Genomic DNA, 16,488 nt, shown 5'->3' with positions numbered 1-16,488 from the left:
TGATATTAATGGATATCACATTTATTAATATCGTGTATATAATATTGCTGTTTAAATTTAATCCATTTAATTTAAGATAACTTTTCTAAATGTCAAACAATGAAACTCTATGGTGTAGAATTAATAAAACTGATATCTAAGCCATTAATAAAATAAATGAACTTGTGACACTGACCATGTTAATCAACTTGTACAAAAAAATTCATTATATAACAGTACTTATCTATCTATCTATGACCCTGAAGCACAAAAACCAGTCTTAAGTCGCTGGGGTATATTTATAGCAATAGCATTGTATGAATACATTGAATACATTGTATGGGTCAAAATCATAGATTTTTCATTCATGCCAAAAATCATTAGGAGATTAAGGAAAATCATGTTCCATGCAGATATTTTGTAAAAATTAACTATCAGAAATATTTAAAAACTTAATTTTTGCTTAGTAGTATGCATGTCTATGAACTTCTTTTAGATAACTTTAAATTGGATTTTCTCAATATTTAGATTTTTTTGCACCCTCAGATTCCAGATTTTTAAATAGTTGTATCTCAGCCAAATATTAACAAACCATAAATCAGTTGTAAGCTTAATTACTCAGCTTTTAGATGTTGTATTCAAGTAATTGACCCTTACGACTAGTTTTGTGGTCTAGAGTCACATATATAGTTAATGATAATATTTTCCTTCCACACAAATTAACCAAGTTCACCTATAATAGCATATATGAATATATTTGAATACATATTTATTATTGTCTTTATTTTTACTATTAGCCTATGAATGTAGTCTTGTAAAAAAAAAAAAAACCACAAATAAAACAATTTTTTCAACAACAGTTTATTAACGCACTGATTAGTAACAAAAAGGACCCCCCCATGTATTTTCAACTACAAGATCTGCTGTTCTGTGCTTGTAGAGAACTATAGAAATTTTGGGACTGACAGAGGGGGAAAAAAAAAAGTATAAAGACACAATTCCTGTCTGAACAGGCAAACCGTAGGATGCAGCCAGAGTATTACGTATGCAATCGCTGTGTGGTGATTCACACAAAATTACACTGGATCTTTCGTATTAAACATCAGTCAGGCTTTGCAGAGCTCCATTCAGCTCTAGATATCCTTGATGACATCCTCAAGCTCTTCTTTTGTGTACATGTGAAAGGTCTTGCCGGGCTCTATTGTGGCCAGCTGCAGGCAGAGAGGTGGACATAGTCAAAACCTTCATATACTTCTGAATTCAATTATATTTCACATGACCATATGAGGTAATGCCCTTGTGTATTACCTCAATGTTAGTGGCATTGAGTTTCTCCTCCATCACTTGTTTCAGGATAGTGAGAGAAGATTTAATGGCATCCTTTAACGTCATGGACTGAAAAAGATAATTTATTTATGAAAATTTGGTGGGGAAAGGCAGTGAAATCAATGCTTAATTTGAGCCTGGAATTTTTTGTCTTTTGGACACTAGCTGCTGCTTATTAGATTGCACGATCACATGGGAGGTCTGGTGACTAAAGTTACACTAGTAGAGGCATGACAAACTGGAACGGGAAGATGGGTGGGGTAGATTTAAAAAGGGACTCTTATTTCCCAAGCACGTGGCTCACTTTGCTGCTCTAGTATTCAATCGGGAGAAACACTTTGCTCTGTGAGAATAGCCTTTTGAAATAATCGGACTTTGGCTTTATGGATCAGATGGCTCAGTTACCGCTTAGACTCTGCTACATACACAGGGTTGTGGAATTGAGTTTGCCTTATAGAGAAATTTAGAGAAATGTAGCATTACATCACTTGCTCATCAATGGAACTCTTGCAGTGAATGGGTGCCATCAGAATGAGAGTCCACCAGTTGATAAAAATGCCACAACAATGACACCAGCCCATCAGTTAACATATTTAAAAATCTGCATGTTTGTGCTTGAATGCGTCACTTCTGGTGAAAATACCAGTCCATAATCCATTACGCTTCCTCCAGTGAAAAAGTTGGCCTCATATATTTGTTTAGGACGGTATTCACTTGTAAACTGTGCTTTTGCATATTTCTCTCTTGATTCAAAAAACAACATTTTTACTGGTGAAAGCAATATTATGGATAGAGGGCATGTATTTTAGCCTGAATCAACAGTTTGAAGTTAAGTGTCTTACTGACAAACTTATTATAAATACACATCTTTTTACGTCACAAGATGTTAATTGATGGACTGGAGTTGTGTGGATTTCTTGTGGATTAGTGTGATGTTTTCTCAGCCGTTTGGACACCCCTCGGCACCCATTCACTGCAGAGGATCCAGTGGTGAGCAAGTGATGCAATGCTAAATTTCTCCAAATCTGTTCAGACAAAGAAACAAACTCCTCTAAATCTTGGATAGACTGCTTGTGAGCAAATGTTCATATTGTATGGGTAACTAGATATGAATGAGAAGAGAAGTTTGTGCTTTTTAAAGGATGCTGAGCTGCACATTTAACTTAAGCGTTGAAACTGAGTCAACTACTATTTCCTCATTAACTTAATCATAAAACCCTTAAAGGGGAAATAGAGATGAAGCAGACAGAGTGGGTGAATGTACCTTGTGGTAAACCTCCTGCAGAGAGCTCTGAGCTCCTTCAGATGCTGAGCCGATGGCCCTGGCATCACACTGCACAAAAGTGCCTGAAGGATCCATGTGGTATCTGTTAAAAGAAGTTTGGTCTGATTTACATACTTTACAAAATTTAGCAAGTAAATAAATAATAAGTAAATAAAAACCTACATTTCAATAGGGATGATATTTTTTTTTATATTAATTTCTTGTAGGGCTAGACAATTTGCTATTCAAAAAGCAAAACAACAACAAAAACGCTGCTATTATTTAATCATTATAACTATAAAAACATTTTATTATTACAAAATTGCTGCACTCATGTCCCGTGCAGTTATTTAATTAAATCACTTATTGATAAATCTCAGCACTATCATGATTTTGGTTTTATTTAAATGAATAGTGCATTCCTGTTTTCTGGGATATACATCATTAGCAGGGTAAACATTAAAAATTACCCAAATCAGCCAAATTATTAAATGTTCAAATACCCATGTAAACAAATTGCTGTATATTTTTATAACTAAATACTACAAACAATACTAAAAGACAAAAGAAAGTGTACTTACAGCTGAGGTCCTTTTTCATCAAGACCTCCGAAGAGCAGAGCGACGCCAAAAGGACGGCTCTATGGAAAAGGTGGATATTTGAAATCAGACTACAACCATCCTGCAGAGAACTGAAAAATGATTTGATACAATGTTAATCAAACCATAGCGCCAGGGTCAGCGTCCTCCTCTCCAAACTGCAGAGCGAGGTTAGACACAGCCTGTGTTACGCTCTCCACTGTCATCGTCTCATTGTAGGTAAACCAATGGTTCTGCAGAAACACAAGAATTCTTAAAATATATGCCACCTGTTGTAAGAACACTGTATTTATGAATGAGATCCATTGATTACCGGTAATCATAGCAGTGACGATACAGATTTTGAAGAAACCGTTCACTGACCTGTGTTTCCACTCTTGCTTTGTCAATAAGAGTCTTTGCATCAGCTATTAAGCCACTCATAGCACAGCCTGTATTGAAAAATGAACATGATCCTTCACAACTAGTTTATTATACTTATAGACATGGAAAATGTGTTATTTTAAGCATGTTCCATACCAATATGAGTGTCAATTTCTACAATCTTTTCAATGCTGCTGGGCTCCATCAGAGGAGAGGTTATTCGCTTCTCCACAGCGAGACACACTCCCTCCGATGTCTGGATGCCAATGGCTGTGGACCCCAACTGGAAAGACCCAAAAATATTAGCCCTGGCATTCATTTCTTACCAACCGAGAAAATTCAGACATATTATTCTACTAATAAGAAGTGTACCTTGATCGCTTCAATGGCATATTCTACTTGAAAAAGCCTTCCCTCTGGGGAGAAAGTGTTCACTCCTCTGAGGATGGAAAAAGATGTTTATGGGATATGGTAAGTACATTAAAATCTGTATCATAATGTACTTTACCAAAATATTCTACTAAATTTTAGAGTCAATGCTGTTATTATATTAGCAAAGCAAAACTGAAAGTGAAAGTTTGACAAGAGTGTGGCATTACATGCTGTAATTATTATTTTACAAAGAGATATGTAAATGTCCTAAAAATACATAGATATATGAGAAGCCACTGACAGCACAAACAAGAAACACAACTGACTGAACATTCAAGTCAGTGAACGAGTAAAGCATAGATAAAGGGCATTCATCATCTTACCTGTCATACTCGGATCTTGTCAGGAACATTTTGAAATGCAAATCTATAAAAATAAGAACAGACTAGATTATCTAACTTTAAATGTAATGAAAAAAACAAACAAAGAAACAGCTTGCTATGAAAGAGACGCGATCTTAGCACTGGAGTTCACAACCAATCAAACACGAGCAGCCCTTATACTGATTGGACAATTTTAATATAAAAGGCGGGGCTAAGACTAAACTGTCTATTTGATTGGTCGAACCACCTTTTCCTCAATGACAAGGCATGTTTCACTTCAACTCAAATCATTCTTAGATAAGCTGTATAATAATACTCCCGTCGTATTTACTTCCATACATGCACTTTTCTAAACTCTGAAAAGCCGCGATAAGCAGTTTTACTATAAAGTTTTTATACAGATTGTTGTTTATTTTGACAAAAACCATGTGAGAACACATACACATAAGCTAACGTTAGCTAACCGGTTTAAGTTACTACTAAATAAACAACACACGGGCCGATAAAATAACTTTACACAATAAACTCTGTTGTCCCAGACGCTCTTGTCCGCTGATCTGCGGTTTACTGCAGTTGAGCACAACATCATAATGTGTTTGTTGTAAATGTCTTACCTTCTGCAGTGGAGGGTGAGTTTGCTAGTTTCAACAGTACAGGAAGTGCTCATTCATAATCGCCCGACAAAAGCCTTTCATTTCAATTTAGGTTCCTACTTTACGGAATCCATCATAGAAGCCTTAAAAACATACTGGTTGTGATTATTGAGCCATATGATGACCAAATCTAGTAGCTGTTATCTGTAGCAGCTGCATTCTAAATAACTTTAACATCATTAATCGCCAATTTATTCACATATTTCTGCTTACTTTAGTGCATTCATGTCTTTTATATTTTATTAAACTTCTTCAAATAACAAACAGGTATTATCGTTGTTAAACACAAATACAGAATTTGTATATATAATAATAATAATAATAATAAAAAAATCTGACACGAAAATACCCAAAATACAAGTCAGCAAATTATAACAGAAATTAAATGATCTTCAATTAACAGCTGATCTAAAAACTTTTATCCATCTTTCAAATCATTTTGCCACAAAATTTAGAGCAGCCTCAAGTAAAACCAATGACAATCAAGATGTTATTACAACAATTAATGTATGCATATATATATATATATATATGTGTGTGTGTGTGTGTGTGTGTGTGTGTGTGTGCGTGTGCATTTTAATCGGCCAGGTTAAGTGTATAAAACACTGTGTACTTATTTAGGAAAAAATATATTATAATTAAAAAAATGTTTTCAGTAAAATACAATTTAAAGGTCCTGTATGTATGTTTTTGACTTTTCTAAAGCATAAAAAATCCCATAATATGTTTGGAGATATTTAAGAAAAATGCTGAGTTAACATAGTACTTTTTTATCTGAAAAACATTGCTACAATCAGTTATTCCTCTTTGAAAATGTATGTTCTGGGCCAGAATTTATCGTCAAGTGTGCGTTTTCCTGTTGGCGTCATCAATCTGGCAACCTGCGTGTGCGTCAAGTCTGAGGAGGGGCTACATACAGCGCTTTTAACTTTGGAAACATTTTGATTTTTTTTTTTTTTTATAGGATAAATAGGTAATTATAGCCCATAATTATAATATATTTCTGTAATTAATTAATAACAATTATTATGTTTATTATAAATACACTTGAGGTGAATTTATAACACTTTATAAAATATTATTTAATATTATATATATGTATTAAACATTTTATTAAGTCACATCAATTAAACAAATCAAACTATTAACTGTAAGCAAAAAACTTCATCTTATTTGGGCTTATTGTGCAGGGTTTTGGGAGATCTGGCAACACCGCGGTGAATTTACCCGTGAAAGTTGAAATCACGTGTCTCACTCACTGTTGAAAGTTTGACAAGCTGGTCGACGTAAGTCCTGTTTTCCCTCTGTCGAAAGCCTTGAATGTCACTCTCGTGTCTTCTTCTTCTGTCAATAACAAACTCGGAAACTATCCCTTAATCGAAGTCTTTACTATCAGCGTCATCATAAAAACATGGAAATCGTGCAGGTAGGACACTAGCAACAGTTTGTTGATCTTCGTCTTTTCCACTGAGGAAAAATCAAGTTGAGCCTTTCATCTTTAATTTCTCCATTTACAGAAAGTCATGTCGGGGTTTAGTCTGGATTTGGGACCATTGAAAGAGCCGCTGGGATTTATCCGAGTCCTGGAATGGGTGAGTTTCTGCGATCACTCAACAGACCCAAATGTCACATTGTGTCTTCTTGATAGCACGTTCATTATAAGAGTGGATCGATAGTTATAAATGTATTTAAACGCTTTTTTTTAATCATATAAATATATCTTACACGATAATACAAGTACGCTGCAGTCACATATGGTGCTGTTTTGTCAAGGGGCAACACCCATGTCATAATAATGGACCAAAATTGCTATATCATCCACTGTTTAGGTCCTTTAACATATAGACATCTTTAGCTGTGTCATGTGATTGGATATGTGCTGTAGAACTCATCTCAAACATACAAATGCATGCAAATTTATACAAGTCCAGCCTTGCACAGTCCCTTGAGAATTCAGTGAAGTTTACATTAACAGCAGTAGGAGCAACCAGCACAGTCCTGTTTGCCACATACGCATTAAGAGTCTTCTGTATATATACCAGTGCAAACAATGGAAAATCTAGGCTATACAAGCTATAAAACACACCCATCTGCAAGGTGTTTCTGACTGATGTGGGTAACTAGGCCTGGAACTCATTAACCTACTAAGAAATCAGGCTGGATATGAAACAGTGTTAATTTTGACAGCAAATTTGGATTTAGTCTTAGTCTTAGTCTTTTGAATAACACACCATTTAGTTTTAGTCACATTTTAGTCATCTGAATTGTTTTAGTCTTAGTCTAGTTTTAGTCGACTAAATATCATAAAAGTTTTAGTCTTAGTCTAGTCTTAAGTCTTTTAGTCTTAGTCTAGTTTTTTTAGTAGAAAAAAAGTCAACTTAGTTGACTTGACTAAATGTTTCCATCAGTCTGTTATGGAATGATATTTATTAAATAAAGGCCTGCTCTCCATGAAAAATATACATGCTCTCTGAAAAAGATATGCATTCGTCCTGAATGATATGCAATGCATATGACATTCTTTCAAGATGAAGTACAGCATTATTGAAATAGACAACCACCTATATTATATTTGTATTGTATGTTCATTCTATTTCTTTATTTGTGCTATTTACACAAAGTTTACATTTTTTTAAGTTTGTGGTTGTTCATTTAAAATAGCACTGCATAGTCTTCACTGTAAAATAAAATACACAATCAAACCAAAATGTATTCAGACACCTTCAACGTTTCTTACAACGTTTTTTTTTTTGTCACTAGTAAAACAATATAATCTATTCTATCTGATTTTTGGATTGACTTTGGATAAATTCTTGTTAAAACTACTAAGTAATTCAATAAAGAGCAGTGATTGATTTACTTTCATTTTCATACATTAAAGACACTGACAGCAGAGCTAGTAAATTAGGCGCGGTCACTTTAAGAGACAAATGCATCCATTATAAAGATACGCATCCGATTTCTTTCCAACTCTTTACTTTCACTGAAGACATAACTACAGACTTTTTCGAACACACTTTCCAAGACGGGTATTTCGACATATTTAGTTTGTATTTGTTGTCGGTACAAAAGCAAGAAGACTTTGAGACGCGTCTCTGCTAGCTCCCTGAACACCAGAACACCGCGCTGCTGAATTGAGCTCTTTCAATTTTCACTCTTTTTCTTATATTTATTTAAAATGCGATTTTTATTTGTTCGTTCGGGTGCAGGAGGACGCAAACGTGCTGAAGGAGAGCTCGCTTCAGTGTTGTGCGAGTAACCAGCTGCTCAGTTCAACTGTCCCGCATCGCGGGGCTGAAGGCAACTTGATGTATTGAATGCTCGGAGCACGTTATAAAACGTATTCTTAAAATACACATTTCAGTTTTAATAAATGCTCATATTAAAACATAGCATTACACATAAGTAGTTACAAAAATAACCAGTGATACATTTACGACCCCATAAAACTTTGGGTCGCAATGGCATTTCAAAAGGTCGCAGTGTAGTTCCCTGTGTAAACAACTTAACTGTTATGAAAACGTCCTCGAAACTGTGCGAATTTCTGCAAACTCATCTTTGTTCTCTTTTCTGTGTAACTGCTGCGTTTGTTTAGCTGTTGCGCTTGCATTTGCCGCGGCTTTTTAAAAGGGCTCGGCTGCTTCTGCATAGATCAACCTACCCTCAAAGATTCGCTCTGATTGGATCTCTTCTCCATTCGTCCCTCCCATATATTTTCGTCTCATTTTTATTCGTTGACTAAAGTGTCAGTTATATTTCGTCACGTTTTTCGTCATCATATCTGACTTTTTATTTAGTTTTTATTTAGTTTTCGTCCGTGAAAAAGGTTAGTTGACGAATATTTTTCGTCATAGTCTTCGTCAACGAAATTAACACTGATATGAAATTAACTTTCGTTTTTAATGTGTCTGATCTGATCTAAAATGAAGTTTTGCTGAATCAAGAATAGATTTATGGTAAAATAATATAGCTTTCAACTACTTCGGCTTGTGAGCTTAATATATTTTTGTTTGTCTGCTATTCAGTCATAGACTAAACAAAAATTCGATCCAGTGAGTCTAAAATGGTTTAGAAGGCCGGAAGTAGAAACTAACTGCCACAAATTTCAGTGTTGATATGTGAAACACTACGTGTATACTCGCTGGCGTAAATATCCGATAGCACTGAAAACCAGCCAAGATCATTTTTAGAAGTGATGTTGTATCTTCAGAAAAGAATCCCAGCTGCTGTTGCTCAAATAGCATGCAGTTTAATAGATGTTCACTAACTGAATTAATATCCATACGTGTATGTGTGTATACTATATACGTGTATGTATTTGTACGTGTTTGTGTGTAGATCTAGAGGTGTGTATATATATATATATATATATATATGTGTGTGTGTGTGTGTGTGTATCTCACCTGGAATGTCTACATCTCTTTCACTTTTGCCTGAGCCTTTGTGAACATTTGCACTTTGCTCACAATTTTGCTTTGTCTTTGCAAGGTGAAGGTGCAAGGTGTCGGCCAAAGGCAAGGTGTAATTGAACACAGTAGTGTGTTGTTTTGGATCCTTCGTATGGAAGTAATGTCATTTCTGCAGCTTAATCCAGACTGCAAAGGTGCTGCTTTGGGGACACATTACAGATTCACAAGCTCAACAGAAATAATTCCAGACAATGCAAACCCACCGTGCAAGATAATACGAGGTCATAAGGTGTAAATGATGCTGTTATCTCCGTGTAGGTTATACCAGCTAAACCTTTGTTCCTCTTTCACACAGTAGGAAGTACGCCACCAGTATGCTGATTTTGTTCTTCTTAATATCAATATTGAAAGTTTATTGAAAGTATAATTTGCTGCATTTTTGTGCATTCTTTATTTGGAACAGAAATATTTTATAACTTTTATAAATGTCTTGCCTCAACATAAATCTTAACCCAAAATTTTGGATAGTAGTGTATCACAGTTTCCAAAATATGAAGCAGCACAGCTGGTTTCAACACTGATGATAAGACATTTTCTTGAGCACCAAATTACCATTTTAGAATGATTTCTGAAGGGTCATGTGACACTGAAGACTGGAGTAATGATGCTGCAGTACAGCTTTGATCACAGGAATAAATTACACCTTTAAAAATAGAAAGTAGTTGTTTGAGTTGTAAGAATTTTATAATATTACTGTTTTTACTTTATTTATAAAAATAAAGGCATCCAAAAATATTTAAAAAATCATAATTATTTCAAACTTTTGACTCGCCGTGCACATTTGTGCTTCTTGAAGGTGTATCACGTCTGACGTTAGTTGCATAAAAGAGCTTTAAATGTGGAGGAAGAAATGGCTTATATGCCTTCATAAGCACTTTTCTCAAGAATGTCCTGAATTGAATAAAATCGGAGGAAATGGGCGGTTTGACACATTTTTACTTGTAAAGCAAGAATGGATGCCACTCCCTCCAAAATCAGCATGTGTCTGCAGTCAGTGATGTTTTTGTGTTTAACCACCTCAACACCGATCTCCCAGCAGTAATGCAATAGTGGAGAGGAAGCTTCAGTTGCTAACCGGTGAACCAACCTCTGATCATGTTGACGTTGGTGTCTTGGTGTCTTGGAAGGTTCATTCACACAAAGGCGCTCTTTAAACGTGACTTGCTGCGTGTAGGTGTGCATTCCAGCGTGAATGTGGCACCCGTACAACATGTGGTTCTGTTTGGTGCCAGGCACCCTCAGCTGGCCCACTGTGCTTCTCTGTGCCAAGCACCTGCACCGCACGCTCAACAGGAATGAAGCCAACGTCTTGCCGGGGTGAGGATCGCACACCCACTCTCAGATTTTCTTGGCAGCAAAAATGTAGGGCTATTTTTACAATCACTTTGGGGTGCAATACAGACAGATGTGTCTTAGAATCAGATAGCTGGTTTAAAGAAAGGAGAAAACTATTTCTATTGGACAGTGTAAGGTTTATTTGTTTTAAATACAATTAATAATTTTATGTTTGTAATAATAATAAAAATTGACCTATTTTAAGATCTCCTACCCTGCCTTTAACAATTCACAAACCACATGACTTTTTTTTTTTTATTAGATTCACCAATTTTAAACAGCAGCATATTGAAAATAGATTTCTCACAAAGGACTCTGTTCTGGAGGGAAGTTCTGCATCCCACTATTGTTTCTCCTTTATAACAGCAGCTGCTTCTCAGAAGATCCCTCATTGTTTCTTAAACAGGGGTTCCACAGAGACGCTTCAGTGATCAAACAGTCTTTGCAAAGTTGCAATTCTTTAATATGTAGCTGAAAAGTAAAAGAAAGGTTGAACTTTAACTAGGTTTAAATATGTGCTCTTCATTTCCAATGACTCAGGCTGTGAGTAGAGCGGTCTTTAAAGTTAGAGTTCACCCAAAAATATAAAGATTCTTTCCGATGGTTTGAAATAATATGAGGGTTTTCCTATTAGCTCCTCGCTAAATCTAAGATCCACAGTGTTCTTCTGTTTCACTGTATGGCTCTTAAAAGTTACTTTTCCATGATTGCCATGAATCCTGTCACTTTTCACAAGTAAAACACCTTGGAAAGAAAGAAAAGACTGACTCAGGGAACACTGAGAAAAATTCCATCAGAATCTGTAAATCAAAGTTGCGCTACTGTAGTTACTCTCACGAATGTCTGTAGAAGCCACGTCCTGTGTGGAAGTGGAGTGTTTGTAAAAGGAAAGCAGCGATCCACGCGCCAGGATATGTGTGAGTCAGTGAGGGCAAAAGTGTTGAAGGATCACTTACAGATGTAGGGCTTGTCTGGATGAAGATTATGATGAGAAATCAGGTATTACCACACACAAATGCTTTTTTGTGTATGTTAAACTGTCACTAATTGGACTGCATCTGTGTGTTACATTTGATGCTTCAGAAAATTGTGGAAAATTACAAACTTGATTCTTGAAAATAATTTCATGCACAAAAAAGTTTATATGTTGATCACACATAATGTGATGAAATAAAAAGGAATAAAACTTACAGAAAACACAATTACATTTTTAAATGAGAAAAGAAAACTAATTCAAAACTTTAATAAAAAAGTTAAAAGTGTCTTGACTGTACTAAAATGACACTGATTCAGTGCTTATAATATCAAAACAGCCAAATGCTTGCCGATGCATTATGATCTAATTGTGATGATTGTTGTGTTTCTAGATCTTCACCATATGTGCCTTTGCCACCACCGGTGGCTATGTTGGATCAACTCAGTTCACTCTTAATTGTGGAAGTAAAATAGAGGATGTTACTGCTAATTTTGGATATCCTTTTAGGTAAAGCATCCAGATCTCTACTATATTTATTATTTCTAAGTGAAAGTGCCTTTTTTATGTTAAAATGCTGCCCTGCTGTTAGTCATGCAATGAGTGATCCATATGTATGTTGACTGAAGAAAGTGAAGGTTAACTGAAGAGACCATAAACTGAGCCCTAGTGAACATGTGACTTCCTCTTCCTAGGCTTCCGAGTAAGTCATATGAGATTCATCACTGCAATAGCAGCACGAACGCGACTTACCTGCAGGGAGATTTCTCCTCCTCGGCTGAGTTCTTCGTCTGTGTGGGCGTCTTGGGCTTTCTCTACTGTACTTTCACCATCATCCTGTACTTGGGCTACCAGCAGGTTTACAGGGAGTCTAACCGTGGCCCAACAATTGTGAGTCGTCACTCATGTTTTATTTGGAAATATTACTGTGATAATATCAATGTCATTAATATCCGTGGAGTTGTTCTGTTTTGCTTTAGATCCACTCGTCATGAACATCATGAAACGTTTGGAATAAAATTATCTTTGTGATGAAGAATATTTGTGAAAGTTTAAATAAAATGTCATTTAATTTCTAAATTGGTTTGATTTTAGTTTATTAATTTGTGGCCAACCAATTTGAGTTTTTTTTTTTTCTTTCTTTTTTTTATTCAGTAGACATTTAAATATTTTTATAGCTGTACATATAGTTGCAAATAAGAGCTTTATTAAAAAAAATGTATGTACATTTATTTATTTTTAAAATAATTTAATTGCAAACATTTTCAAAGTATTAAAAAAGTGCTTCATTCAATTTCAGAATTGTCATATATATAAAATTTTACATTTATGCATCTAGCAGACGCTTTTATCCAAAGCGACTTACATATATATATATATATATATATATATATATATATATATACAAAACAGCAATTTTTACATTAACCAATTCAGTAATGAAATTTTAATTTTAACAGAAAACATTAATTATTCATTTTGAATATTGTACATGCTTGAAGTGACACTTATGATTTTCAAGTGATCTGTTGGCCTACATTTGTGCTTTTCCTTTTGACTGCCACTTTATCCGAATGTCATTATCCCTAACATTGCCATGAATAAGGATTGATATCCCAAACTTTCCTCTGTTTCGTCTCCAGGATCTGATTGTTACTGGGATCTTTGCTTTCTTGTGGCTGGTTTGCTCCTCCGCCTGGGGAAAGGGTTTAACCGATGTCAAATATTCTACGAATCCTGAAAATCTAATAAAGGCATGTCTTCCTGAAGATCACTGTGTGGTGAATACCTACCCTTCCATGGGTCGTCTCAACTCCTCTGTGGTAAGAACGATTACTAACTGTTAGTTCTGCTCTTGTTTATTTAAAATGAAGCCTGGTTATTATCTAGCACATTTCATTGTGCAATATTTGTTTTATTATGCAGGTTATGTATACATGATGTAGTTCACATTTCCTACTTTTACTGCTTTTTGGTTTTGTCCAAACCTACAAACTATTTATACTACCTAATTATTTGATTTGAAATTATGGACAAATATTTAATCATATAAAGCATACTTGTTTATAGTTTATACACACATTTCTAAGACTTTTAAATTATCGAAATGATCTAAACTTTGATGAAAAATTGCAAAATCTGCAGCATCCTTTTGTTGTGCGATTTGATAATTCACACTTTTTAGCCAGTAAAAGGCCTATTACTATAAATGTCCACCTTCAATTTATCCATTTTTATGAAGTAAATACAAGAATAAGCTTTATATTATTAGTAAAATCTCAAGATGGCCACTTACAGGACTGAAGCAGCTTAGGTTTACTTGTTTGGCCATACGTCATTGCATTGCATTGATAGAGATAGTTCACCCAAAAAAAATTAATTCTGTCATTAATTCCTAACCCTCATGTCGTCCTGATCCCGCAAGACCTTCATTAATCTTTTAAAGACAAATTAAGACCCTGTTGATTAAATCAATGAGGTTTTTTTTTGACCCTGCACATACAGCAATGCAACTGACACCTTCAAGGCCCAGAAAGCAGGGTTGCCAGGTTTTCTCAACAAATCCACTCATTTTCCTACATACTTGTTTTATGATTCACATTCCAGGGGCTAAATATAACATTGCTGAGGTCACTTCAGCCCACAAACTTGAAAAAAAAAACATGGAAACAGTTAAAGCAAGAAAACCGAGGACTTGGCAACACTGCCAAGAAAGGCAGCAATCATATCATTAAAATAGTCCATGTGACATCAGTGGTTCAACTGTAATTTTATAAAGAATCATTTTTGAACAAAGAATAACTTTATTCAACAGTTTCTTCTTTTCTGTGTCGGTCTTCTTTTTTTGGCCCTGCCACTTGAAGCTCATGTGTTAAAATTGCTTGCATCACATTTTAACAAATAATCTCAGTGGGAATAAAGTGTAGTCCATTGTGATAACTGATTCTCATTCTCATTCTAGTAATTCATTTGTAAGTAAATGAGCATTTCAGAAATGAGCAGTTGAAGTATTACATGAATCTTTCTCTTTACTGCATCTTCCAGCTCTTTGGATTCCTAAACCTGTTATTGTGGGCAGGAAACTGCTGGTTCATCTACAAGGAGACTCCATTTCATAAGCCGGCCAATCCACCGCCCAATGTAGAGGAAGGAGTTTCTACCTCCTAATTAGACAAGACGGGCTCCTTCCTCTCCTCTCCATTTTTTCATAAATCAGAGGACATCACCGTTTGTTCATGCCGACGCATCTTGAAAAAACTACACTTTGATATGCAGTACACTACATTATAAATGCTCAAAGCTGAATTCTTTATGGATATCCATTTTTTTTTGTATTTTAGTGTCTTGTTTAATGGCACTGTCCTAAGTTAATTTTGTCAAGCAGGAAAAAAAGAAAACCAAATTTTATTAGACCAGTAGCTTTGCGATTACAACTCAGAAGTAAACCTGTTCTAGGTTATTGATGTTTTTCATTATTATTAATTTGTCTAATTTGATATGAAGATGACCTTCATTTCGGTAACTCTAAATGTCCACTACAATCAGACCTCATGAGAAACGCTTAAAACACTAACACACTCATATCCAATAGCTCTAGACATTTAAAACTTGTCGTTCCTTGTCGTTTTTAATAACTATTTATTGGTTCTTGATAGAATGTCACCTTACATTTGTCAGGGAAGTAAAACATTTCAGAATTGTCTCAGTTTCATCCATCTGTAACCTTTATTTTAAATGTTTGTGTTGACTCTTTATGAAGTGGTATTTGGTAATAAATGGCTATGCCAAAGGCCATATTTCATTTGCTATCAGGAAAAAAATGTTAACTATTCAACACTAGACATTGTTCGACAGAAGGAAACACTTGTTTAATTGTTTTTCTACTGTTTGGAGTAGGAATGTTGTCTTTATTTGTATTTGGCTGTTATTTGACTTGACACTGTAAATGAAGCATCTTTATCACATGGGTTGATGTTTATATGTAATGAAAGTACATTTCATTTTGTGCATCTGTGGCATGTTTTACCATCTTATTTTTACAGAAAGAAATGTTTGAGGGGGGTTGCATTTAGTTAAATCTTAAAAATACAATGATTGTTCTGGAACCGTGATCGCCTGTGTGCAGTTTATGTTCTGGTAAAAAAAAACTCCCTATTTTCTTTTTTTTCGATCTAAATTGTCGAGTGTTTATTATTATTATTATTATTATTATTATTATATCCTCAGTAGTTGTCCTTATCCTAAAATTAAACCATTCGATGCCACATCTAAACTTTTTAGACTTAAACACATTAAATAATTAATAGAAATGATTATAGTATAAGAAATTTGTACACATTTGTGATTAAAGAGAACAAAAGTGCCATTTAAAAGTCTTTCCTCAGGTCACATATTGATTAAATTTTGTCCTGAAACGATCCTCAAATTTGGTTGTGACTTTTGGAAAATATAGGGCACATTTTTGTTGTTGTGTTTTATATCTCATAAGTTCAGGAGGAAAATCTCCAGAAGGCTGTGTGCAGTTCTGGTTTGTGTTAAAAGAGGAGAGCTGTATATATTGGTTCGTGTTTCATTTCCGAAAGGCTGTTGTTTACTGCATAACCACTAGATGGTAGTATTGTAAACGTAATAAATTCAACAACTAAATGACACTGGTGTCACGTACCTTTCTTTTGGGCCGAAGGTAACAACAACAAAAAGGCAAAATCACAAACCATTGCATACAAATAGAACTCCAACGATTAAAGTTTAATCTAAACATAGACAAAAGT

The 16,488-nt window shown here is 34.9% G+C and overlaps 2 protein-coding genes across 2 annotated transcripts; one reads left to right on the top strand and one right to left on the bottom strand.

Moving 5' to 3' along the window:
• Positions 1 to 818: 818 nt before the first annotated feature.
• Positions 819 to 5,020, bottom strand: psma5 (proteasome 20S subunit alpha 5). The gene is made up of 10 exons (XM_052568780.1): positions 4,901 to 5,020; positions 4,287 to 4,329; positions 3,904 to 3,970; positions 3,688 to 3,814; positions 3,532 to 3,599; positions 3,294 to 3,401; positions 3,151 to 3,209; positions 2,570 to 2,672; positions 1,288 to 1,374; positions 819 to 1,190 (listed from the first exon to the last, which is right to left on the bottom strand). Exons 2-10 carry the CDS (start codon positions 4,313 to 4,315, stop codon positions 1,113 to 1,115), a joined length of 726 nt encoding a protein of 241 aa, XP_052424740.1. The 5' UTR covers positions 4,316 to 4,329; positions 4,901 to 5,020; the 3' UTR covers positions 819 to 1,112.
• Positions 5,021 to 6,182: 1,162 nt separating this feature from the next.
• On the top strand, positions 6,183 to 16,366 carry sypl2a (synaptophysin-like 2a). The gene is made up of 6 exons (XM_052568781.1): positions 6,183 to 6,365; positions 6,457 to 6,531; positions 12,111 to 12,226; positions 12,412 to 12,607; positions 13,360 to 13,539; positions 14,762 to 16,366. The coding sequence occupies exons 1-6, from the start codon at positions 6,351 to 6,353 to the stop codon at positions 14,882 to 14,884; spliced, it is 705 nt and encodes a 234-aa protein (XP_052424741.1). The 5' UTR covers positions 6,183 to 6,350; the 3' UTR covers positions 14,885 to 16,366.
• Positions 16,367 to 16,488: the final 122 nt, after the last annotated feature.

The sequence above is a fragment of the Carassius gibelio genome, chromosome B11 (genome assembly GCF_023724105.1).
Source record: "Carassius gibelio isolate Cgi1373 ecotype wild population from Czech Republic chromosome B11, carGib1.2-hapl.c, whole genome shotgun sequence".
Taxonomy (NCBI): Eukaryota; Metazoa; Chordata; class Actinopteri; order Cypriniformes; family Cyprinidae; genus Carassius; species Carassius gibelio.
The sequence above is the reverse complement of the archived record's forward strand: the minus strand, read 5'-3'. Positions and strand labels throughout refer to the sequence as shown.

Coding starts and splice junctions, on each gene's coding strand:
- sypl2a (XM_052568781.1), top strand. Junction 12,227..12,411: donor AATTTTGGATATCCTTTTAG/GTAAAGCATCCA, acceptor TCCTCTTCCTAG/GCTTCCGAGTAAGTCATATG. Junction 13,540..14,761: donor GTCGTCTCAACTCCTCTGTG/GTAAGAACGATT, acceptor TGCATCTTCCAG/CTCTTTGGATTCCTAAACCT.
- psma5 (XM_052568780.1), bottom strand. CDS start 4,315: ATGTTCCTGACAAGATCCGAGTATGACAG. Junction 3,815..3,903: donor ATGCCATTGAAGCGATCAAG/GTACACTTCTTA, acceptor GGGTCTTTCCAG/TTGGGGTCCACAGCCATTGG. Junction 1,375..2,569: donor TGCAGGAGGTTTACCACAAG/GTACATTCACCC, acceptor TATCTTTTTCAG/TCCATGACGTTAAAGGATGC.